Source organism: Idiotropiscis lumnitzeri, chromosome 16, assembly GCF_059441095.1.
Source record: "Idiotropiscis lumnitzeri isolate Australia: NSW breed Sydney's pygmy pipehorse chromosome 16, RoL_Ilum_1.0, whole genome shotgun sequence".
Lineage (NCBI taxonomy): Eukaryota > Metazoa > Chordata > Actinopteri > Syngnathiformes > Syngnathidae > Idiotropiscis > Idiotropiscis lumnitzeri.
Genome location: NC_142406.1, coordinates 16,642,632 through 16,663,576, shown reverse-complemented (window position 1 = coordinate 16,663,576; position 20,945 = coordinate 16,642,632). Strand labels below are relative to the sequence as shown.

The 20,945-nt window shown below is 52.2% G+C and overlaps 5 protein-coding genes across 5 annotated transcripts; 4 read left to right on the top strand and 1 right to left on the bottom strand.

The window, feature by feature from the left end:
- Positions 1–317: 317 nt before the first annotated feature.
- Positions 318–5,915, bottom strand: LOC148321878 (GON-4-like protein). Its single transcript, XM_088318993.1, has 22 exons — positions 5,609–5,915; positions 5,101–5,244; positions 4,818–5,035; positions 4,679–4,753; positions 4,556–4,606; positions 4,335–4,388; positions 4,168–4,263; positions 4,013–4,102; positions 3,802–3,939; positions 3,510–3,717; positions 3,302–3,403; positions 3,172–3,212; positions 2,823–3,113; positions 2,548–2,634; positions 2,254–2,449; positions 2,028–2,178; positions 1,800–1,947; positions 1,615–1,731; positions 1,163–1,534; positions 875–1,038; positions 696–798; positions 318–632 (listed from the first exon to the last, which is right to left on the bottom strand). Exons 2-22 carry the CDS (start codon positions 5,216–5,218, stop codon positions 495–497), a joined length of 2,958 nt encoding a protein of 985 aa, XP_088175119.1. The 5' UTR covers positions 5,219–5,244; positions 5,609–5,915; the 3' UTR covers positions 318–494.
- Positions 5,916–6,387: 472 nt separating this feature from the next.
- LOC148321877 (protein disulfide-isomerase A3-like) lies at positions 6,388–9,598 on the top strand. Its single transcript, XM_088319000.1, has 13 exons — positions 6,388–6,603; positions 6,922–7,000; positions 7,073–7,190; positions 7,273–7,380; positions 7,459–7,588; positions 7,671–7,784; positions 7,904–8,029; positions 8,117–8,299; positions 8,381–8,489; positions 8,561–8,689; positions 8,915–8,994; positions 9,057–9,114; positions 9,191–9,598. The coding sequence occupies exons 1-13, from the start codon at positions 6,437–6,439 to the stop codon at positions 9,266–9,268; spliced, it is 1,479 nt and encodes a 492-aa protein (XP_088175126.1). The 5' UTR covers positions 6,388–6,436; the 3' UTR covers positions 9,269–9,598.
- A 306-nt stretch (positions 9,599–9,904) lies between these two features.
- Positions 9,905–13,726, top strand: cct3 (chaperonin containing TCP1, subunit 3 (gamma)). Its single transcript, XM_088319595.1, has 14 exons — positions 9,905–10,053; positions 10,881–10,942; positions 11,021–11,071; positions 11,146–11,208; positions 11,281–11,377; positions 11,588–11,705; positions 11,787–11,973; positions 12,057–12,206; positions 12,371–12,503; positions 12,570–12,651; positions 12,726–12,906; positions 13,000–13,245; positions 13,328–13,459; positions 13,519–13,726. Exons 1-14 carry the CDS (start codon positions 10,026–10,028, stop codon positions 13,609–13,611), a joined length of 1,623 nt encoding a protein of 540 aa, XP_088175721.1. The 5' UTR covers positions 9,905–10,025; the 3' UTR covers positions 13,612–13,726.
- A 109-nt stretch (positions 13,727–13,835) lies between these two features.
- On the top strand, positions 13,836–16,506 carry glmp (glycosylated lysosomal membrane protein). Its single transcript, XM_088319596.1, has 7 exons — positions 13,836–14,094; positions 14,331–14,495; positions 14,573–14,671; positions 14,911–15,066; positions 15,204–15,422; positions 15,605–15,891; positions 15,989–16,506. The coding sequence occupies exons 1-7, from the start codon at positions 14,017–14,019 to the stop codon at positions 16,161–16,163; spliced, it is 1,179 nt and encodes a 392-aa protein (XP_088175722.1). The 5' UTR covers positions 13,836–14,016; the 3' UTR covers positions 16,164–16,506.
- Positions 16,507–16,745: 239 nt separating this feature from the next.
- bop1 (BOP1 ribosomal biogenesis factor) lies at positions 16,746–20,701 on the top strand. Its single transcript, XM_088319070.1, has 16 exons — positions 16,746–16,940; positions 17,346–17,495; positions 17,569–17,637; positions 17,768–17,922; positions 17,994–18,111; positions 18,179–18,280; positions 18,346–18,558; positions 18,623–18,784; positions 18,859–18,939; positions 19,028–19,097; positions 19,280–19,412; positions 19,507–19,690; positions 19,770–20,061; positions 20,138–20,222; positions 20,302–20,409; positions 20,475–20,701. Exons 1-16 carry the CDS (start codon positions 16,800–16,802, stop codon positions 20,626–20,628), a joined length of 2,217 nt encoding a protein of 738 aa, XP_088175196.1. The 5' UTR covers positions 16,746–16,799; the 3' UTR covers positions 20,629–20,701.
- Positions 20,702–20,945: the final 244 nt, after the last annotated feature.

Sequence of the window (20,945 nt, the reverse complement as noted above, 5' to 3'; positions counted from 1 at the left end):
GGTGCCATTTTAGTCCAAGAAAATGTGTCGTAGGCTACCATATAATGCAATACGGCATGATGGAGTGTCTCGTTAGTGATATAGTTTCCTGTCAAATGTCAGGGTGCTGTAGTAAAGTGTCACCCACTGTCCGATTTATTCAATTACATTTGTGAGTTGATGTTAACGCTCAGAAACAGCACACAATTTAACAATCTACCATGAGAAAAAAACAACTTCCAATGTGAAAAAGTGGCTGTCATGTGAGCCTCTGTTGCGTGATCTTGGTGAGGAGAGTTGGAGTTCGATGAGCAACATGTCAACTGGTCCAGATCATCTTGGCCGTTTCAAACTTTATTAACAACAACGAACATTCAAGCACATCAGCATCAAAAGATGTTGTGTCCAAACCAAGACTTGATTTCATTCAATGTGAATTGAAAGCATTTGATGACATCATCATCAACATCTAGTCCACAAAAGTTGAGTGAGTGGCTGAAGAGCAAGTTCTCGGTTCAACTTGTCAGTCTGCTTTTAGGCTCTGGCTGCAGTTCTGGGTCCGCTTCCGGTTCCTGGGTGATGACCGAGGAAGAGGATCCGGATGTGGTGGCCACACGGAAAAGACGAAGGAGGTCGTGGAAACGTAAGCTCACCTGGAAAAAAAAGTGTCGTTACTTTGTGACCCCGACACGACTGCATGTGCCTCTGCAGCTCACCTGACGGGTGCTCTTGGTTCCCAACTGGGCGGAGATTCGCCTGAACGTCCTTCGATTGGCTCCTTGCTGCTGACAGGCCGTCAGGATGAGGCGGTCGGCTTCTCTGAGACGAGATGTGAAGCGGACAAGATGAAACGGAAAGAGAAGCATGACCTGCCACCGTGTGGGCGGGGCCTCACCGTGTCCACACCACCGTCTTTTCTCCGTTTACGCCCGTCGAGACGTTCTGAGCGGAAACGCCCGGCGGCGCTTTCTGCTGGGTGTGTACCTCACTTACTGTTTTTGTGAGCTCACTTGCCACCGGAGAGCACGATTGCAATTCTCGTAGGTGCGGCTCACCTTCCTGAGAGAAACGCGTGAAAACGACAACTTTAGCTTCATCCAATCATTCAAGATTTGTTTGAGTTTTTTTTTAGGGGGGGGGCTTGTTTGCTGGAATGGTGAACCAACCCTGCGCCCGTGTTTACCTCGTGCAGAGGACAGGAAGTTCCTCCATCTACTGTCATCTCGGCCACGCCCACATTCATACTGGAGCTCGTTGCTGATTTCAACAAAGCAGGAGGCTCCACTTCTGCTTCGTTGATTGTCGGCACGCCTGCAGCCGAGGGGGCGGGGCAGCCAGGAGAGGGAGGATTTTGGGGTGCGAGGCCGGGAGGATCTGAAGAAGGGGTCAAGGGGGCGGGCTCGGCTTGCTGGACAAAGCCAATGCGGCGGAAGTGCAGGTTGGGCGGGAGGTGGCGCGGGTAGCGTGTGGAGGCGGAGCCGAGCCCAGTCATGTGACCGGAGGAGTCGCATGGGGAGGTAGGGATGACTGCCTTAGAGATCACGTTGAGACTTCTCTGGAGGGGGCGGGGCACAACGACAATATTAGTACGTGTGTGTGTGTGTGTGTATGAGTGTGTATGTTGAGGCGTCTTACCACGAGCCACATAGGCAAGAGGTTCACATCTCTCTCCACTGGGGGATACTGCTCTGTTGCACCAAGACGAGCACACGCCAGAGGCATGCGAGGAACGACACGCTTGTATCGGAATGTCTACACACACACACGCACATTCAAGCACATGCAGCATTTATATTTGTGTGTGTGTGTCTGCACATTACCTTGACAATATTGTCAGGGGCTCCTGGTCTGCAGCACTGCAGGATCCTGCGTCTCACCTGAACGACACTTTTGCCCAGCAACAAGTCGCAGATCAGCCGGGCGGGGTCACGTGAGCCCTCCAAGTTCCGCAGACCCAAAACCAGCAGACTGCACAATTTCATCAAATATCAGTTTGTTAAATGATGCGTTTGCTGCTCTCCTTTTTTTCACGGTGCGTTTGTGCGTACCAATCTTCTGCTGCAGTGAATGCCGCCGTCCTGCGGGGGCAGTAGAGAGCCGGGTCCAAGCTGACACACGGCAGAAGTTGCGGGTAGAGAAAGACCGGGCGTGTGGCAAAGATCCATGCCAGCTCAGCGGGCATCACTGGAAAACTGCGCACTGGTAACACACACACACACACACACTCGTGACGCACAAATCTCCACAACACAAACCGCCGCAACGGCGACTGACTTTGTCCGCGTGCGTCCGGCGCATGTTTGAGGTGCACGTAGGCCACGGGCTGCTCCTGCAGCTCATCCAGCAGCTTTAGCGCCCCCTGTAGGTTGGAGGCCCTGAAAGCGCTGCGACGCGCCCACGACGTCATTGGTCCTGCTGGTTGCGATGACATCATCAGCTCGCCTCTTTGCGCCAGCAGGTCTAGCTCAAACTGACACATGGCGGTGCGGTGAGCGCGGCGTCGTCGCGTTCCCTCACCCAGCCCACCTCGCTAGGGCTCGACACCCACCGCCCACGTTTGCTTCTTACCAGGAAGTGTCGCGTCGTTTTGGCCTCGCCGCTAAGTTCTTCCACGGGTGACGTGAGAAGATGAATCTGAAGCAACAGCTGCACATGCTGGACGCACACACGCGCTCAGACATTGAATATTTGAAGAATCAATGATCGGATTGGATCAATTTGTGGCTCGGCTCGTTGCAACATGACTTTTTATTTCATGTGCAGTGCGCACAAGCCAGCATGTCGTGAGGGACAAAAATATTGGCTGTATCATTTCAAGACTCGATGTGCGTGCGTGTGCGTACCTGCTGCACTTGCTGCGTAAGTGTGCTCCGGTGTCGTGTGTCCAGCCGAAGTGTGTGCACGCTGTGTGTGTGTTGTCTGCTTCTCATGAAGGCCAGCTGCTGCTTGACTGTCCGCCGCTCTCCCATCGCTCGCTCCTTCTCCACCTCGCCGCCACCGCCGCTCACGTTGTTGTGTGTGTGACACACATGTGCGGCAACATGCTGGTCATGTGTGCCTGCATCCTCATGCAACTCCTCCTCTTCTTCGTGGGCTTCGTCGTCCACTTCCTGGCCTGTAAGGTCCTCTTTCAACTAAAACACACACACACATTTGTTCTGCGTGTGCGTGGTGTGTGTGTGTGTGTCTCACCGTTTCAAAGAGCTCCTCCATAAGTTCAGTGACTTCCTTTTCTGAAAAACATCATCGCACTGTGAGGGGCGTGCGTGCGTGTGCGTGGGTGTGTGTGTGTGTGTGTGTGTGTGTGTGTGTGTGTACTGACTGGTGATGCGTACGGCCTTGTCGTTGCGGTAATCCTCTTGGTCCGGCTCGTCAACGTCCGCCAGGAAATTGTACTCGGGATCATCTTCATCGTCACACTCCTCTGAACATGCACACATGCACCAAGTTGGGAGAATGCGTGTGTGAGACGTGTAATACTTGATTTGTTTCGATATTGGTAGTTGCTCTGTTCCTTTCAAACTTCTCACCGTCATTTTCCATGTCAGAGGTCATGAGGCCTCTCAACCAATCAGTCCAGTTGCTGTCCTCGTGGGCGGAGCCACAGTCGTACATGTCGGGTGTGATGTCAGGAGCTCGGAGCTCCGCCTCCAGTTGTCCCAACGGGACATCCCGAAGAGGACGCTTTGAGCGTGTGCGGTACGCCATCAAGCCCCCCTCGCCGCCGTCCTCCAAAGGCTGCCGACGTATTTTTGGACAGTTAGCATTAGCATCCGTCTGGGTTTGTGCTAAATATTGCTGATAACGAGCTGGAGGTTCCACCTGGTACGGTTCCATGCACACGGCCAGCTCGGCCTCCACGGCGTGCAGCTTCTCCAGGAAGTTGTCCGTTTGCGGGGTGGGAGGCGGTGCTTTGGGAGGAGGGGGCGGACCCATTGAGCCTGACTCCGCCTTCGAGGTCTGAGGGTGACAAGAAGTGCAGCGTGCGACATTTCGTGTGCGTGTGCACATGAAAATGTTGCTGTGCTTTTACCGTCCCAGCGCCATGCCGGTGGACAACGGCGTGCAGCTGACATCCTCTAGGGGGCGACGCCGCGCTCTCAAAGTCGCTCTCCTGCAATGTCTGCCACATCAGAAGGGACATTAGCGACGTCATCTTAGCGGCGGCCAACGGGATCGCGGCCTCACATCTTCAGCCGTCTCGTCTTCGTCTTCGTCGTCGGGACGATACTCTTCATCAGAGGAGTCTTCCTCAGCGAGAGGGATGTCCACGAACTGATGAACCTGAACACACAAAGGCCGCTTGGCTATCTTTCAGCGAGCTCACGGCAGACGTGTGCGCGCCGACAACTGACCTTGCTGACGTCTCGGCTCTTCTTGATGGGGGAGATATTCCACGCTGGGATCACCTGACAGCAGCGACAGCAATGACGTCATTAGCGACACCCCACCGAGAATGAAAAACATTTATTCATTCACGACTCCTCAATCACTCCAAAGAGCATTTTAGCGAAAAACTTTTGAGGTCGCTCATGTCAAAATCGACACTTGAAAAAGCGTGCAGTCTAATTCTCACCACGCCTTTCTCCACAACTTCCTTCAGCTTGGATCGCGTCATCTTTGGCTCCTGCGGAAGCAAACGCTCAATCGGTCAATCACGTCATCCATGGCGGACCCGCCGCGGGTCATCGCAACTCACAAACGGCGGCACGGCTTCCGTCTGGTTGATGGCGGCCTTCATCATCGCCACCACATGCTCGTTGGTGATCACTTCCTGCGGGTCAAAGGTCAGTAGAAGGACAAGATCGGCGTACACAAACACACACGGACACACTCACGTGGATGATGTTGCGCACGTTGACGCTGGTCAGCTTGTGTTGCTTGGACTTGCTGTCCAGTAATTGGTCAAGCTGTCTGTCAATCTCCAAGTCTTCTCCCGGTGGCGCTTCTTCTTTACCTTTCTCCTCCTCCTCCTCATGCTGCTCCTCTTCTTCTGTCTGCCTCTTCCGCTTCCTCCTCACCATTTTCCTCTCAGCGCCCTCAGCATGCTCGTCATCTGACACGCACAGGCGGCCAATCAGATGCCAGCGCCGTGGCGACAGCTGTATTAGTGTGCGTTACCCATTGTGATGATGAGCTTGGCGTCATCATCAGCATCAGTATCGTCAAGCTCGGGGGAGTCCGGCCGCGAAACCGGGTCAAACATTTCGGCTTTCAGATGTTTGCAGGCAGACTTCATCGTGGATCAACAATGACCTCTGAACTCTGTTTACACAAGAAAAATAATTCATTCAAACATTCACAGCCCCCAAATAATAACAAGTGAAATGCGATTGCTTGTTTTCATACTCATTCGTGACAATTCTTAAGCATTAGGAAGTTTACTACGTGTTCTAGTTCAATGTTTAGCCACAATGTAGAATAAGAATAACATTTACGTCTTACAGTCTACATGCACACTTGAGCTTTATAAATAAAGTTGTATTGTATTAGTCTGCACTTCGTTTCAATCAGCTCGCAGCTATCTTCTTTTAGCATGTAGCATGAATTTGGAACAAGAGCTAACATGCTAAGAGAGTCACGACGCTACGATGGGCGCTAAATTTCATTTCGAGTGGCGAAAACAAACCCAAACATCAGAAAGGCATCTTCTTCTTCATCTTGGACATCTTCGTCTCGGTCGCGACAAGCTATCGCGGCCCAATCCCAACAGCCACAATTGCGCCCTTGTGCCCTTCAATTGTGCGTTCCCGTCGAGGCTACGAGTGTGGAGGCTGTCCCAATGCGCAGAAGCGTTCCGTCGCCCCGCCCCTTTAGCGTCCTCTCTCCATACTTCGGCTGCGCACTTTCTACATGGCTTGTAGAACACTACGTGCACTTGACTTAAGACAGGCGGGCCCGCCTCTCCGCCTTTCGCGCTCTCATTCGACGTGGTAGTTTTATTCTTCTCGTCCTTCAATTGCTGCCACCCAGTGGAATTCCGGCATATGACATCTCATCGTCCCCCTGCTTCTAATTCATCCTTGTTTTACGTTCCTTTATCGTTCTCTCGATCATCCACTGCGTTAAAAAAAAACTCTTAGGAGTGAATCATAAAAGCATTCACTAGTCGCATACGTGACACTCGTTTACCATTAATAAATAATACTTATCTATTGTAGTTGGCAGGTAGGCTATGGTTTCGTCATTTACCCACGCTTCAAAATAAAAGCATACGACCATAATTTAAACAATCCCAAATGTTTATATGCTGTCCTTAATGATAATTAGCCTTCTGTGTTACACTATTTTATTCATTTATCTCAAGTCTATTTTTATTTTTTAATCAGCAAACTAGTCACTTACGTTTAATATTCCTTTTATTGTGAATGACATTTTTGGAAACACAAGTTAATGTTAAAGCTTTGACGCTGACTTCGATCGTCAGGTCTAATTTTGATTGGAGGCGCTGTCGGTCATGGCGGCTGACGGTCGCCTTTTCGCCGCCGTCCTATTTTTGCTCGTCGCCTTTTTTTGGACCTCGCTGTCGTCGTCGTTTAGTGACGTGCTCGTGCTCGGGGACGCCGACTTCGACTACTTGGCAACCGAGCACGACACCATGCTCGTCAAATTCTATGCGCCCTGGTAACTCCCGCATCGCTCGCAGCGCGCGCGCATGCGCAACACACAAGTCGCTCAATTGCTGCTGATGTTGCGGCTTTCGTGTTGCCCTTCCATCCTCCCTGCCGCCCATCCCACCTTTCTTACACCTATCCTCAATTCCTTCTTTAAGTCATTCCTCTCATGCTTTCCTACCCCCTTTTCTGTCTTTCTTTCCTCTTTGCGACGTCCTTTACTTCCTTCATCTGTCCTTACCTTCTTTCTCAGCTTCCTTCCTCCCTCCTTATATTCTTTACGACCTTCCTTCCTTCCTTGCCTGTGACCTTCCTTTTATTTTTTCAGGTGTGGCCACTGTAAGAAGTTAGCTCCCGAGTTTGAGAAAGCAGCTGGAAAACTGAAGGGAACTGTGCAGCTAGCAAAGGTATCAGCATCTGTGCATGTGTGCTCACACGCTCGCTGTTGTCTGACACGAGTGTGCTTACGTGGACGTCAGGTGGACTGCACAGCTGAGGTGGACACGTGTAGTCGCTTCGGCGTGTCGGGATACCCAACGCTGAAAATCTTCAGGAATGGGAGGGATTCGGCCTCCTACGATGGTCCTCGCTCTGCTGGTAAAACATGCTCACATGCATGCGCGACGTACACACTCACAGGATGCGGCACTGATGTTGTCTACGCGTGCGTGTGTCTCAGAGGGAATCTTTGAGTACATGACAAAGCAGAAAGGTCCGGACTCTGCTAGGTTGTTGACCGAAGACGACTTGCAGACCTTCGTGAGCCACGACGACGCCTCCGTCGTGGGTACGAACACGACTAGATGAAGCCCGACACCCAACCAGAACCCCCTTTGACCTCCTCACGTGGTTTGTGCCACGTCAGGTGTGTTTTCAGGCGAGGAAAGTTCCAGTTTGGCTGAATTTGTGAAAGCCGCGGGACTTTTGAGAGATCAGTTCCGATTCGCTCACACCACACGAATGAAGCTCGCCGTCCCCTACGGCCTCCAAACCGAGTCAGTCTTCCTCTTTGTACTCGAAACCTTCAACGCTGACGTTGTGTCGTGAGTCAAGCTGTGCGTGTGCGTGCAATTTCAGAGGCGTCCTGTTGTTCCGGCCTCCCCGATTGGCCAATCGGTTTGAGGACAGTGTGGTTGTTCTGCGAGACTTTGTGACCATCCCGTCCTTGCGACGCTTCATCCGTGACAACATGTAAGTGTGTGTGGGGCTCGGTGATTAAAAGTAAAATTCAGCAAAAAAAACATACAGTGCCTGAAAATTGATATTTGCACCTGGTGACGTTCCATCACTGGTGTTCCGTGTGAGTCTAGATTTGGACTTTGTCCTCACATGACCTTTGAGAACAAAGATCGTCTGAGAGTCCGTGACCTCCTGACCGCCTTTTACAACCTGGACTACAAACACAACGCCCGAGGCTCCAACTACTGGAGGAACAGGTGACGCCCACGCACGCACGCACGTGCTGGACAGTTGTCATGACAACTCCCGCCACCTTCCCGTCCATGCATCTGTCCGGTTGCCAGGGTGATGAAGGTGGCGTCCAAGTATGCAGGGCGGGGCCTCTTCTTCTCAGTAGCCAATCAGAAAGACTTCCGGGCCGAGCTGGAAGGCGAGTTTGGCGTGGGCACGTCGGACGGCGGAGACGTTCCGCTGGTGACCGTTCGCACCAAAGCGGGTCACAAATACGCCATGAGGGAGGAGTTCACGTAGGTTGCACGCTAAACGCGAGGCAGCAACACGGGCGGGGTCGCTTGATGGGATTTTTCTCGTTTTTGCGTTTCCTCCAGGAGGGACGGCGCCTCGCTGGAGAGATTTCTGGACCAGTACTTTGCCGGACGGCTCAAGCGCTACATCAAGTCTGAGCCGATCCCGGACAGGAATGCCGGCAGCGTTCAGGTACGCGACGCCAGCGGTGGGTTGTGAGAAGCGGAAATGACATCACAAGGATAGCGCGTGCCGCTCGTTAGGTGGTGGTAGCCGAGTCGTTCGACGCCGTCGTGAACAAGCCCGACAAAGATGTCCTGATCCAGTTCTACTCGCCATCCTGTCCACACTGCAAGAAGCTGGAACCGGTTTACACGGCGCTGGCTGAGACGGTACCCTTCATTTTCATCCTCGTCACTTTCTGCCCTTTTCCACTTCAAGCTTTTTGACACGTCTTCACGCAGTCTCAAACAGTTCCCCAAAAGCGAGGCCATGCGTGCTATTTCTTACTCTCCTTTCAAGTTTGAACCCAGAAAACTAATGAGAACCAAACTCTATATTTAAACAGCAAAATGTTCAAACATTCCATCTAATTAGCATCATTCTGGTCTTGTTAGCTATCTGCAGACACAAATGTGGTCATCGCCAAAATGAACGCCGTGGATAACGACGTTCCAGTCGGCTACGACGTCCAAGGGTGAGGTCATGTGATTGGTGTATGCCTGAACACGCACATGATTGATAATGTGTGATTTTCAGCTTCCCGACCATCTACTTGGCGCCCGCAGGCCGGAAGGACGAGCCCATTCGATACCAGGTGAGCCCAACGGCGTTGCTGTTGGTCCGATCTTAGCCAAAGCAAGCATGTGACCTCCGCCTGACGTCCGTGACAGGGCGGGCGAGAGCTCCGAGACTTCCTGACCTTCCTGCGACGCCAGGCCAGCCATCACAAAGTCAAACAGGAACTCTGACTGCTGTCGACTGAGTCCCTTCAAAGACTTTGGAGTGCTATTTATTTTAATCCTTGGGAAAGCCATGATTCCCAAACATTTGTGTATTTATTTGTGTATTTATTTATAAATGTTAGGAGAGGCTTGATGCATTGATTTTGTTTGTTGTATTTAATTGTATGCTTGATTGTTTTTTTTTTTTTAAGGAATTCCAATTTGACATTCTGGTCATTTTTTTTGTATGTTTTGTAGAGTAATGGAATATTTGATCAAGTCTCACCATCACTACAGAACCCGAAAATGTTCATGATACTGATACCATAAGTTAATAAAGTTCATGTTAATGTGAAAGGTTTTGTGTTATAAAATTCCTTAGAAATATCCCAAAACTTTCGGTGTACTTCTAAACTTCGTTAAATTCTGTTGCAAAATGAGAAAGTTCTTAGTTTGTTTCAATCTCCATACACTACTTTTAATGGGACTGTTGACCCTCCCAACATGGCCGCCATGTAGGCGCGTTTCTTAGTGGGTGCGGCCGCTCTCGTCCTCGAATCAGTGGTCCCGAATACTTTGGTCAGTAGGCGGAATCGTAAGCGTGACGTACTCACGCTACGATTGACTATTGGTGCAAACGTCCGCCCTTCACACTTGTTATCTCCGCCCCTAATACAAGCCCCTCCCTTGAAGAGTCCTAGAAGCTTCCAGTCGCGTGGAGCCGGTCTGCGCGCTTCTGTCTTTCTTCTTCTTCTAAGTCTTGTGACCCTTATCTTCTTCCAAGATGTTCGGTCAGCAGGTTCTCGTCCTCAGTGAGTAGACGCCTCATGGCACCGCTTCCGCCGTCCTTAGTGTCTTTGTTGAAGGCGTCCGCTCACACCGAGCGGCCCACACAAAGCGCGCTGGCACGTGCTAGCAAGCTAGCTATTAGCCGCATTAGCATGTTCTGATGCTACTCTGGGGGTCTTCCACTATTCAGCGGCCACCCTACCACGTGCATTCATTTCAAAGAGACTCAATTGGCTCTTCCCTTGTGAGCGATATTGAGCCGCTTCTTCGGGGACCGGGTGAAGCCGCGGCTTGGCCACACCCTCGCTAGCTGTCATCTGAGTGTGTTAGCATCCGCGGTGGCTGTTTACGTCATCGGCGTGCACGTCATCGTCACTTGAAAAAAAATCAATAAAATGACTGGCAGCGTGCACTGAGGGTTGTGCAAAATTTCTCTCATTCAGTTAGTGTCAATGAATATGCAAAATGTGCCGCTTGCATACCTTAGGGCTGGGTGAATTTACCGAAAAATAAAATCTCAGATATTTTTTTTCTCCACAAAATTTGATTTACGATTTGTATTTATTTATTTAAAAAGAAAACAACAAGCACAACAGAAGGCTGACAGAGCCACAGGTTGCAGACCCTGAATCTAGACCAAAGGTCTCCAACTTTGCTCCTTGAGGGCCCCTATCCTGCATGGTTTAAATGTCTCCCTCCTACACGCCTGAATCAAATGATCAGGCTCATTATTAGGCTTTGATTATTTGAATCTGGTGTCTTGGAGGAGGGAGACCTCATAAACATGCAGGAGGGAGGCTCTCGAGGACCACACTTGGGCACAATAAATGACTGGACTTGTTGTCTCCAGACCAGAACATGAAGAGAGAATCGGGGCGTAAAGTCCAAACAGGAAACATCAACGCGGCCAAGGTAAGTGGATTGTTTATTTCGTATCAAAGACGTTAGAAAGCAACTTGATGATTGTCAATCGACCGTCTCGTGTGGCAGACCATCGCTGATGTCATCAGAACGTGCCTGGGCCCACGCGCCATGATGAAGGTGAGCCACGTGCTGACCGCTCGGCTTGCAGCGATAACGCTCGTGGTGCTCATGTCCGTCGTGTGCGTTTGCAGATGCTGCTGGACCCCACCGGCGGAATCGTCATGACTAACGACGGAAATGCTATCCTGCGAGAGGTGAGCCCACCTACGGGGCGGTGCGTCTAGTGCCTTGTTGCTGTTTTTTTGACTACGTCTCCATGGCAACAGATCCAGGTGCAGCATCCCGCGGCAAAATCCATGATTGAGATCAGCCGCACGCAGGATGAAGAAGTGGGAGATGGAACCACATCTGTCATCATCTTGGGTGAGGGGTGACACCATTTTATTCTTTAGCCGAATATAAATAATATCGTAAACGCCGCTGAGCCAATAGGAACAAACGACAAAACAAAGAACTGGTCGAGAGGTTCATCTCGTAATAATATCGCATGACGATGTTTGGATTCAAGGACAATTTTTGAAGAAGGTCTTTGCAAACACGAAAGCCGCTCAACTCCTTCTGCTTGCTTCGAAGCTGGCGAGATGCTGTCGGTGGCCGAGCAGTTCCTGGAGCAGCAAATGCATCCCACCGTCGTCATCGGCGCTTACAGGCGGGCCTTGGAGGACATGTTGGAAACCTTGAAGGAGATCAGGTAGACGGACGCCCGGTTGGCTCGGCTTTGATGGAGAAGAGCCGACGGGTTGACCTTTGCCCCCCCCACCCCACCCGGCAGCGTCCCCGTGGACACGACGGATCGCGCCTCCATGCTGAAGATCGTGCACTCGGCCATCAACACCAAAGCGCTGAGCCGCTGGTCGGAGCTGGCGTGCGGCATGGCGCTCGACGCCGTGCTCACGGTGGAGCTGGACGACAACGGACGCAGGGAGATCGACATCAAGAAGTACGCCAAAGTGGAGAAGGTATACGTGCGCACGCGTGCACTCGCGGCAGCTGTCTTGTACGCCGGACCGCCGTCCCAACGTGTCTGCGGTGTGCGCCGCAGGTTCCGGGCGGCATCATCGAGGACTCGTGCGTGCTGAGGGGTGTGATGGTCAACAAGGACGTGACGCACCCACGCATGCGCCGCCTCATCAAGGAGCCGCGCATCGTCCTGCTCGACTGCTCGCTGGAGTACAAGAAGGGCGAGAGCCAGGTGAGCGCCAACATTAAACATTCAAATTTAAAAAAGAAATAAAGCCAGTATTTGTTTTTATCATGCATTGCCGAGGTATCGGGAATCAAAAAAAAAAAAATGGAGAGTTGATTTGTTAGGACCCCACGATGAGCAACGTCCGCTGCTTGTCTGCGTTTGTGTAGACGGACATCGAGATCAGCAAAGAGGAGGACTTTGCGAGGATCCTGCAGATGGAGGAGGAGTACATTCAGCAGATGTGCGAGGACGTCATCCGAGTCAAACCCGACCTCGTCTTCACCGAGAAAGGAATCTCAGGTGGGTGCGCGCAGAGCCAGCGCCTCGCCTTATTCGGAGCCTGATGTTGTGGCTCCGCCTCCTCAGACTTGGCTCAGCACTATCTGATGAAGGCCAACATCACCGCCATTCGCCGCGTGCGGAAGACGGACAACAACCGCATCGCCAGGTAGCGTTAGCGTTAGCTTGCGAGCCGAGGAGTCGGACGCCGAAGCGTAACCGTCCGATGTCACCTCACCTCAGGGCGTGCGGCGCTCGCATCGTCAGCCGCACTGACGAGCTGCGTGAGGATGACGTGGGCACGGGGGCGGGGCTCTTCGAGATCAAGAAGATCGGCGACGAGTACTTCACCTTCATCACCGAGTGCAAGGAACCCAAAGCCTGCACCATCCTGCTGAGGGGAGCCAGCAAGGAGATCCTGGCGGTGAGCGCCGCTGCCGTTGCCATCTTGCGTGCCATTTGATTGGATGCGGCTGCACTTTTCAAATGTGACGGCTGTGTGTGTGTGCGCGTGCAGGAGGTGGAACGCAACCTTCAGGATGCCATGCAGGTTTGTCGCAACATGATGCTGGAGCCCTCGCTGCTGCCCGGAGGGGGCGCCGTGGAGATGGCGGTGTCCAAGCGCCTTATGGAGCGATCGCGCGCGCTGGTGGGCGTGGAGCAGTGGCCGTACCGTGCTGTGGCGCAGGCACTGGAGGTCATCCCGCGCACGCTCATCCAGAACTGCGGCGCCTCCACCATTCGCGTGCTCACCTCACTCAGGGTACGGACAAGACTCAAATTGTTTAGCGGAGTTTTTAGCACTTAGTGTCTTTGACGTGCGCATGTATAATGCATTTTTGCAGGCTAAGCACACGGCGCCGGACGGCACCTCGTGGGGCGTGGACGGCGAGACGGGTTCTCTGTGCGACATGGCGGCTGTTGGCATCTGCGAGCCGCTGGCCGTCAAGGCGCAGACGTACAAGACGGCCGTGGAGGTGAGTGCGCCTTGCGCTCGTCTTTCACCGGCTGCCGTTCTGACTTTGTTTCTCTGCAGACGGCCATCTTGTTGCTGCGCATCGATGACATCGTGTCGGGTCACAAGAAGAAAGACAAGGATCAAGCCATGGGAGGACCCGGCGCCGAGTAAATTCAACCAGCCGCTCAATAAAGTTACAAATCCTAGCCTCGCTTTGTTTCCTGAAATATGTTGACCGAAGTTGTGTAGAAATGTTTTGTAAAACGATAAAATTACTTCCTATCAAGATGTTGCTTGTGTGCTTGGATTGCTTTGCATTAAAACAAAGGAAGGGGAAAAAAACGCCAATTTCTTATTTAAGAGATCTGTGAACTATGTTTTACTGGCCCCGCCCACTTCACATCTTATTCGCCCGGAAGTGGAGTTGGGCCCCAGAAAATATACAAATAGTGATCTGTCTTGCTTTCCCTACACTCGTCAAAAAACGTGAAGGCAACTCACGTGACGAGCGAAGCGTCTGGTGGGGCGTGGCTTATGAAGTCATCTGACATGGACTCGTGACAATTCCCAACAAAGATGGCGCCCGCTATGACGACGTGCGCCGCTTGGCTCGCTTTGATTTGTTCGTTGAGTGCTGCTTCGTTCACCAGAAATGTAAGGAAAGTTCTCGTACATGGTGGATGTTATCACGTGTTTGACGATAAAATCGTAATGTGTTGAAAACGTTTGATATACGTGCTGATGGCTCGACTGATTGAACGCCAAAAAAAGAAACGCTGACTGAATACGTCATTAATTGCGTACGGCGTTCATGGTGAAAGTGGCCCGTGGTGACGTCATCAGCCGTCTGTGTGGTTGATAGTGACTGTTGATTGTGATCACGTCACCAGCTGTCGGTGGCCTTGAACCCGGGCTCATCGGCCCCGCCCCCTAGTGGCGACCTTCTGCACGTGAGAGCTCTGGGCGACAACGACACACTGCACTTCCTGTTCTGCAGCCAAGGGGCGCCTGCTCTCCTCTTGGTCCACACCAACGTCACTTCCTCCTACGTCACGGTGCGACCCGCGCCCTCACGTGTGACGTCATGACAAGTGCTTTTCGAGGCGCGCCAACTTGTTTGTTGTCCTCTCAGGTCGACTGGCAGCGCTTTTTGACCCACAACGCCAGCGGCAGCGTGCGGGTGGAGCCGGCGAGCAGCATCTTGTCCAGCACGGCGCTCATCTTCAGCCGGGTCAGTACCCGCACTCGTCGAGTTGTTATTTGTGTTGCTCACAGCTCAGTGGCAGTCCACTTATGGACAAGTTCGCCATCCATTTTTCAAGAAAGCTTGGGATGGAAATATACGTTCTATTTCACGACTTTGCACCAAATTTTACCCACGTAAATATCTGTTACAAGCTTTGCAGAATTAATTCCAGAAATGTGTGCGATCACATGCTTTTGTGTTTTTGTGTGCGTTCCTCCGCCCAGCTGTTGGAAGATAACGACATCAACAATACGGCACAAGCACCCTTTGACCTTTTCCCGCCATACCAGCTGAGTAATGTCACGTGGTCGGCGATGGAGCTGTCGGGGGGGACGGCCCGACTGTGCGGCACCGTGGCCCAAGGTTCCGTTTGTCTGCACGTAGGTCATGCGCACGAGACTCCCCGGCATGATTAGGGAACACGCGAGCGATTTGCGAACGTAGTCTCTGCGTTAGCAAACGTTTAAACGCATCACTGATGACATCATCAACGTGTCGCGTTATTTTTGACTGGCAGCTGTCGGTGTTTGAGCGGGAGGGGCGTGACGAGACGTGGCCCCGCCTCCTCCACACACCCAACTCCTCCCAGGTGGCCGTGCGGCTGGACGGCCTGTCGCCGAGGTCGAAGAGGTCACGCTTCCTTTTGGAGCTGCAGACAGTGGGCGGAGCCTATCCCCTCAACACTGTTGGGGTTCATCGCTCCATCGACGACGAGTTCACGCCGTCCATCTTCAAGGTGCGCGCGCATCTTGAAAGAAAATTGCACACCCGATCATCCAGTGTCTTGATGCGTCTCGTTTTCTTGTTTGAAAAATCCAGAATTTTGCATCACAGTAGGGACGAATGAATGAATATAATTGCCAGTATCCATAGTCCATCATTAGGATCGTAACTAAGCATTGACCTTTGACCTCCCAGGTGTCCCAGTGGACGTCAGGAGCGAATGAAAGCTCGGCCGACGGATGCGGCTTTGTCCTGTGGAAGCAGGTAGCGTACCGGAGTTCTCCGCCGAGACTGGAGGACGCGTCGCCTTGTCATCACTCGGACCCGCGGCGGCAAAGTAGCCGAGCCCTGGCGGAGGCCGGCGGCCTGGCCTTGGCCTTCTTTGTTGCCGAGGACGACGCATGGGACGGAGTCTTCGGACTCAACATCAGCTTCGGCGTGGCAGGGGAATCTTTCTACGATGCCACCAAGTTCCTCAGCTGGTTGGTTCTACCCTGGTTATTTTTCTCTTTTTTTTTTTTGTTGACTTTTCAGTCAACTGTGTCAAATGTGCTCAAATGTTATGTTGTGTTCGGGCAGGACGGCTGTGGTCGGCGTTGGGGTCCCCCCTGCTGACTCCTTCTCCCCGTTGGTGTTGGCCATCCTGGCTGTGGGTCTCGGCGCTCCGCTCGTCATCCTGCTGTTGGGCGGAGTCTACGTGTGCCTGCGCAAGAGATCGGCGCCCTCGGAGAGTAGCTATGAGCCCATCAATTGATGGCTGCTGGGCAGCCAATCGGATCGCAGAGACTCTTTTAAAGTCATTTGATTTGTCATTTTTAAAATTGTTTTTATTGTTTCCTGTTTATAATCTTCCACTGACTGATTTTTTAAAAAAAATATACAAATAAAATGATCATGTTGATCCTCACAAAACAAACAATTGATGACCGTCCTGTGTCAAATATTGACCTCAGCATTATGCAAAAAAAGACATGTGGTCGGTGCAAGAAGTAGAATTTGTCAATATTGCATATTGTGCAGAGCGGACTTTGCATGTTTTTTTTTGTTTGTTTGTTTTTATTGATTATTATGCAGAGCGGGCTTCGGGCGTCTTGTTTTGTTTTTTTACTCACTCGCTTGTTCGTTTAATATTAGTATAAAGCGACCGATGATAAGTCATTAAATTGACTCAACATGGCAAATGTGTACATCTGAGAAACATTAAAATCACGGATGTATTTTCGTCAATAATATTGAGACAAATCTCTCCCCATATTCGAGATGTTTCTTTAAAAAGTAAATGAGATTGCGGTACGTCACATTTAGCGGAAGGAAACTTACATCCGGTTTGTGTGACGTCATCACAGATTTTGTTGTTGTCCGCCGATGTGTTGTCAGTAAAGTTTTGACTATGACGCTTCCTGACTCGTTCACGTGTAGTACGATGGCGGACACTCAGAGCAGCGAAAACGTGGACACGGACACCACGAAAGTCATAGAAAGGAGCCAAAAGAAAAAGGGGAAAACCAAGCGGGTCGCCGAGCATGACGAGGTGACGCACCAACGCAACTCGAACCGGCTTCCAAAGCTAGCTGGCGGCTAACTGCTAGCAAGTGAATCGCAAAGGCTGATGCTGCCGAACATGAACAGCTCGGACGAGACTCGCGCTAGCTCAGTACCAGCCTGGCTCCAGTCGAGTCCATTAAAAACGCTGCGAGAAAACTTGAATTTGGCAAAAAGAAAACAAAAAAGAGACAACACGCCATGGCGTGGAACAGTCACTGCAAAGTGAATGTGGTCACGTGACCATCGCTGGTTCATATGAACTTGTGTGTTTGCATTTAGACGTTGTTGCAAATCCAGAAGCTTTTTAGCTCATAATATGCAGTCTGCGCATTACAACTTCTTTCCTGGTGGCGACGATGTCGTAATTGTGCTGCACTGTTTACATTTGCAGATCTTCAACATCAAATTTTGCGACAAAGAGGATGACGAGGAAGAGTCAGAAAGTGAGGAAAGTGTCTTTTCAGGACTCGAGGATTCCGGGAGTGACAGTGAGGAGGATGATGGCGGCTCATTCAAAGATGAAGATGAAAAAGTGGAGCAGGTAGCGTGCGTCGTCGTTCTCCTCATCGCGTCTCCGTGTCTATTTGTCACTTCTATTGTATGCCGACTTCCAGGACGACATCCAGAAAAACGGAGGCGGCGAAAAGATTGAAGAGTATGACCATGACTCATCAGATGAAGAAGTGAGATGTTTTCTTAACGTCAACAAATACAATGAAAGTGGTTTCTTCTCATCAATATTGACATTACAGCATCTGCAGCAGGAATCAAAGTTCTCCGAGCGCTAATCTTTTCTCTTTTCGTCAACGTCAGGACATCAGGAACACCGTTGGGAACATTCCCATGGAGTGGTACAAAGACTACCCTCACATCGGCTACAATTTGGACGGAAAGAAGATCTACAAGCCCATCCGAAACAAGGACGAGCTGGACCAGTTCTTGGATAAAATGGAGAACCCCGACTACTGGTGAGCCGCTCGCGTCGGAGGTTGGAAGCCGCCGGACGCGGACAACGCTAACGTGTGGCGTGTGTGTGCAGGAGGACGGTTCACGACAAGCTGACGGGAAGCGACATTGTGCTGACGGACGAGCAGGTGGAGCTGGTCAAGCGCCTGCAGAGAGGACAGTTCGGAGACGTCGACTTTGACGAGTTCCAGGTAAGCCGCCGGGCGCCGTCATCATCCTCGTCCGCCCTTTTAACGCGTGCCCATGTGTACCCCTCAGCCCTCGGTGGACTTCTTCACCAAAGACGTGATGCTACATCCCGTCACCAACCGGCCGGCTGACAAACGAAGCTTCATCCCGTCGCTCATCGAGAAGGAGAAGGTAAGCTTCGCGTGCGCTTGGCGACTCGTCGGCTCTCACGATGTTACCCGCTGTCCGCGTTTTAGGTCTCCAAGCTGGTCCACGCCATCAAGATGGGCTGGATCAAGCCTCGCCGCGTGCAGGATGACACGAGGGAGCGCTACTACGACCTTTGGGGCAGCGAGGACTCGTCCCTCGTGGCTCAACACAGGATGCATTTGCCCGCCCCCAAGATCCCCCTGCCCGGCCACCACGAGTCCTACAACCCTCCGCCGGAGTACCTGTTCACGGAAGAGGAGGTGAGTCCGCCTCGCGCTTCGGCGGCCGCCGGCTCTCGTCACCATCACCCGATCTTGTCCGCAGAGCGCGCTGTGGGAGCAGCAGGACCCCGCTGACAGGAAGTTGCCCTTCGTTCCCATGAAGTTCTCCAGCCTCCGGCAGGTTCCGGCCTTTCCTCGTTTCATCCATGAGAGATTTGAGCGCTGCCTGGACCTTTATCTGTGCCCCCGCCAGAGGAAGATGCGGGTAACGTGACGTGCCGCGACGCGCCGGCGGTAGCGGTCGGGCCGCTCGCTAACGCTCTCGTCGCCTCTGCGCAGGTCAACGTCGATCCCGAAGATCTCATTCCGAAGCTTCCTAAACCGAAAGACCTGCAGCCTTTCCCCACCACGCAGTCGTTGGTAGGCGTGCGCGCACACACACGCACACACACGCGCGCACACACGCAGCCCAAAGTGAGGCATGACTGGTGCGTCAACTTGTGTTCAGGTTTACCGTGGTCACAGGGGTCTGGTTCGCTCCATCAGCGTTTCTCCATCCGGACAGTGGCTTGCATCAGGTAGGTGCAAAGGAGGGGGGGGGTCAAGATTTTTGCAACGTTACAACTTTTAAAGATCCAATACTTAAACGCGCTTTGTATCTGTACTTTTTTTTTTTTTTTTTTCAAAAATGATATTTTTGTGCGGCAAAAGTGACTTTTTTTGCAGCCGCTCTCCTAAGAAGGTTTCGGTCGTCTTTCAGGAAGTGACGACGGCTCCGTCAGGTTCTGGGAGGTCAGTTCCTCTCGCTGCGTCAAGGTGGTCCAGGTGGGCGGACCCGTGAAGTGCGTGTGTTGGAACCCCAACCCGTCCCTGTGCCTGCTTGCCGTCGCCCTGTAAGGACACGCCCACCCGTCGCCGCCTGGCGGCGCGGCACAAGCGCGCGTCGGCCCATCTCGCGCTTTGACGATCGTCTCCGTCTCTCGGCAGCGACTCGCTGGTGCTGATCGTGTTGCCGTCGCTCGCGTCGCGACTGGTGCTGTCGTCCTCGGAACACCTGCTCGCCGCTTACCAGGACGCCGAGCCCACGGAGACCGCGGGGCCAGTGAACTGGAGCGACGCGGAAGGCGAGGAGCATCAGCAAGGCTTGCGTCTGAAAATCCAACATCCCAAAGTGCTACGCTCGATCCGGTGACACGTGGCGCCCTCTTGTGGAATTGTTCGTCTGACTCTCACTCCATTGCTGTTCGTAGGCCGTCAAGCAGCTGGCGTGGCACGCCAAAGGGGACTACCTGGCGTCAGTCATGCCGGATAACTGCAGCCATCAGCAGGTGTTCATCCACCAGCTCAGCACCCGACGGAGTCAGAACCCCTTCCGGCGCAACAAAGGCCTGGTCCAGTGCGTTTCCTTCCACCCCATCCGGCCGTACTTCTTCGTGGCCACGCAGCGCAACATCCGCATTTACAATCTGGTCAAGCAAGAGATGACCAAGAAACTCCAAGCCAACTCCAAGTGGATTTCCAGCATGGCCGTCCACCCCGGAGGTGAGCCGCCTCGTGTCCCGCGCCGTGCGTCCGAGTTGCCGCGCCATATTTGATCCGTGTCTGTGCCCGCGCGCAGGCGATCACGTCATTTGTGGAAGTTACGACTGCCGGCTCGGCTGGTTTGACCTCGACCTCTCCACCAAGCCTTACAAGATGCTGCGGTAGGTCGCGGCTAGCGGCGAACATTTGCGCTCGTCTTCCTGGCCGGCTCTCAATGGTTGCGCCGCTTCCTGTTTGCAGGCACCACAAGAAAGCAGTGAGGGCCGTCGCCTATCACCGACTTTACCCTCTTTTCGCCTCAGCGTCCGATGACGGATCCGTCATCGTCTGCCATGGGACCGTTTACAAGTAAGACGCACACTTGCACCAAGTTTCAAACGTCTCACACACTCACGCTGGCCTTCTTCTTTTAGTGACTTGCTGCAGAACCCGCTCATTGTTCCAGTGAAGGTTCTAAAAGGTCACACGGTCACTCATGAACTGGGTGTCCTGGATGTGACCTTTCACCCCACACAGCCTTGGGTCTTTTCATCCGGTGCGGATGGCTACATCCGCCTTTTCACCTAGTGGCCCCGCCCACCTGTCCATCATCGATTGGTGTGCAAGATTGCTTTTATATTAAATGTTTTTTTTTCTTGGATGAGCCTTTGTCTCTTTTCAAATCCATCCATTGTCTGGAGCCTTATCGGACACCGCATCATTTTGAGCAGTGATTCTCAACAAAAAAGTTCATAAACTATTTGAAGCATTATTACATGTCAAATAATTCTGAATTAAATGGGTTAATGGCAAAGGGATTACATTTCTGATTTCTCCATCCTCTTTATGAGAAAAATACCACTGATATTTTTCTATAAATGTTATGTGACTCAAAAAGTTTCCTT

Coding starts and splice junctions, on each gene's coding strand:
- LOC148321878 (XM_088318993.1), bottom strand. CDS start 5,218: ATGAAGTCTGCCTGCAAACATCTGAAAGCCGAAATGTTTGACCCGGTT. Junction 3,718..3,801: donor TGTGCATGGAACCGTACCAG/GTGGAACCTCCA, acceptor ATACGTCGGCAG/CCTTTGGAGGACGGCGGCGA. Junction 1,535..1,614: donor TCTTGCCTATGTGGCTCGTG/GTAAGACGCCTC, acceptor CGCCCCCTCCAG/AGAAGTCTCAACGTGATCTC.
- cct3 (XM_088319595.1), top strand. CDS start 10,026: ATGTTCGGTCAGCAGGTTCTCGTCCTCA. Junction 11,378..11,587: donor CACATCTGTCATCATCTTGG/GTGAGGGGTGAC, acceptor CTTGCTTCGAAG/CTGGCGAGATGCTGTCGGTG. Junction 12,652..12,725: donor GACAACAACCGCATCGCCAG/GTAGCGTTAGCG, acceptor ACCTCACCTCAG/GGCGTGCGGCGCTCGCATCG.
- LOC148321877 (XM_088319000.1), top strand. CDS start 6,437: ATGGCGGCTGACGGTCGCCTTTTCGCCGCCGTCCTATTTTTGCTCGTC. Junction 8,030..8,116: donor TCCAACTACTGGAGGAACAG/GTGACGCCCACG, acceptor TCCGGTTGCCAG/GGTGATGAAGGTGGCGTCCA. Junction 8,300..8,380: donor GCCATGAGGGAGGAGTTCAC/GTAGGTTGCACG, acceptor CGTTTCCTCCAG/GAGGGACGGCGCCTCGCTGG.
- glmp (XM_088319596.1), top strand. CDS start 14,017: ATGGCGCCCGCTATGACGACGTGCGCCGCTTGGCTCGCTTTGATTTGT. Junction 14,496..14,572: donor TCACTTCCTCCTACGTCACG/GTGCGACCCGCG, acceptor TTGTCCTCTCAG/GTCGACTGGCAGCGCTTTTT. Junction 15,892..15,988: donor GCCACCAAGTTCCTCAGCTG/GTTGGTTCTACC, acceptor GTGTTCGGGCAG/GACGGCTGTGGTCGGCGTTG.
- bop1 (XM_088319070.1), top strand. CDS start 16,800: ATGACGCTTCCTGACTCGTTCACGTGTAGTACGATGGCGGACACTCAG. Junction 17,638..17,767: donor ATGACTCATCAGATGAAGAA/GTGAGATGTTTT, acceptor CGTCAACGTCAG/GACATCAGGAACACCGTTGG. Junction 18,559..18,622: donor ACCTGTTCACGGAAGAGGAG/GTGAGTCCGCCT, acceptor TCTTGTCCGCAG/AGCGCGCTGTGGGAGCAGCA.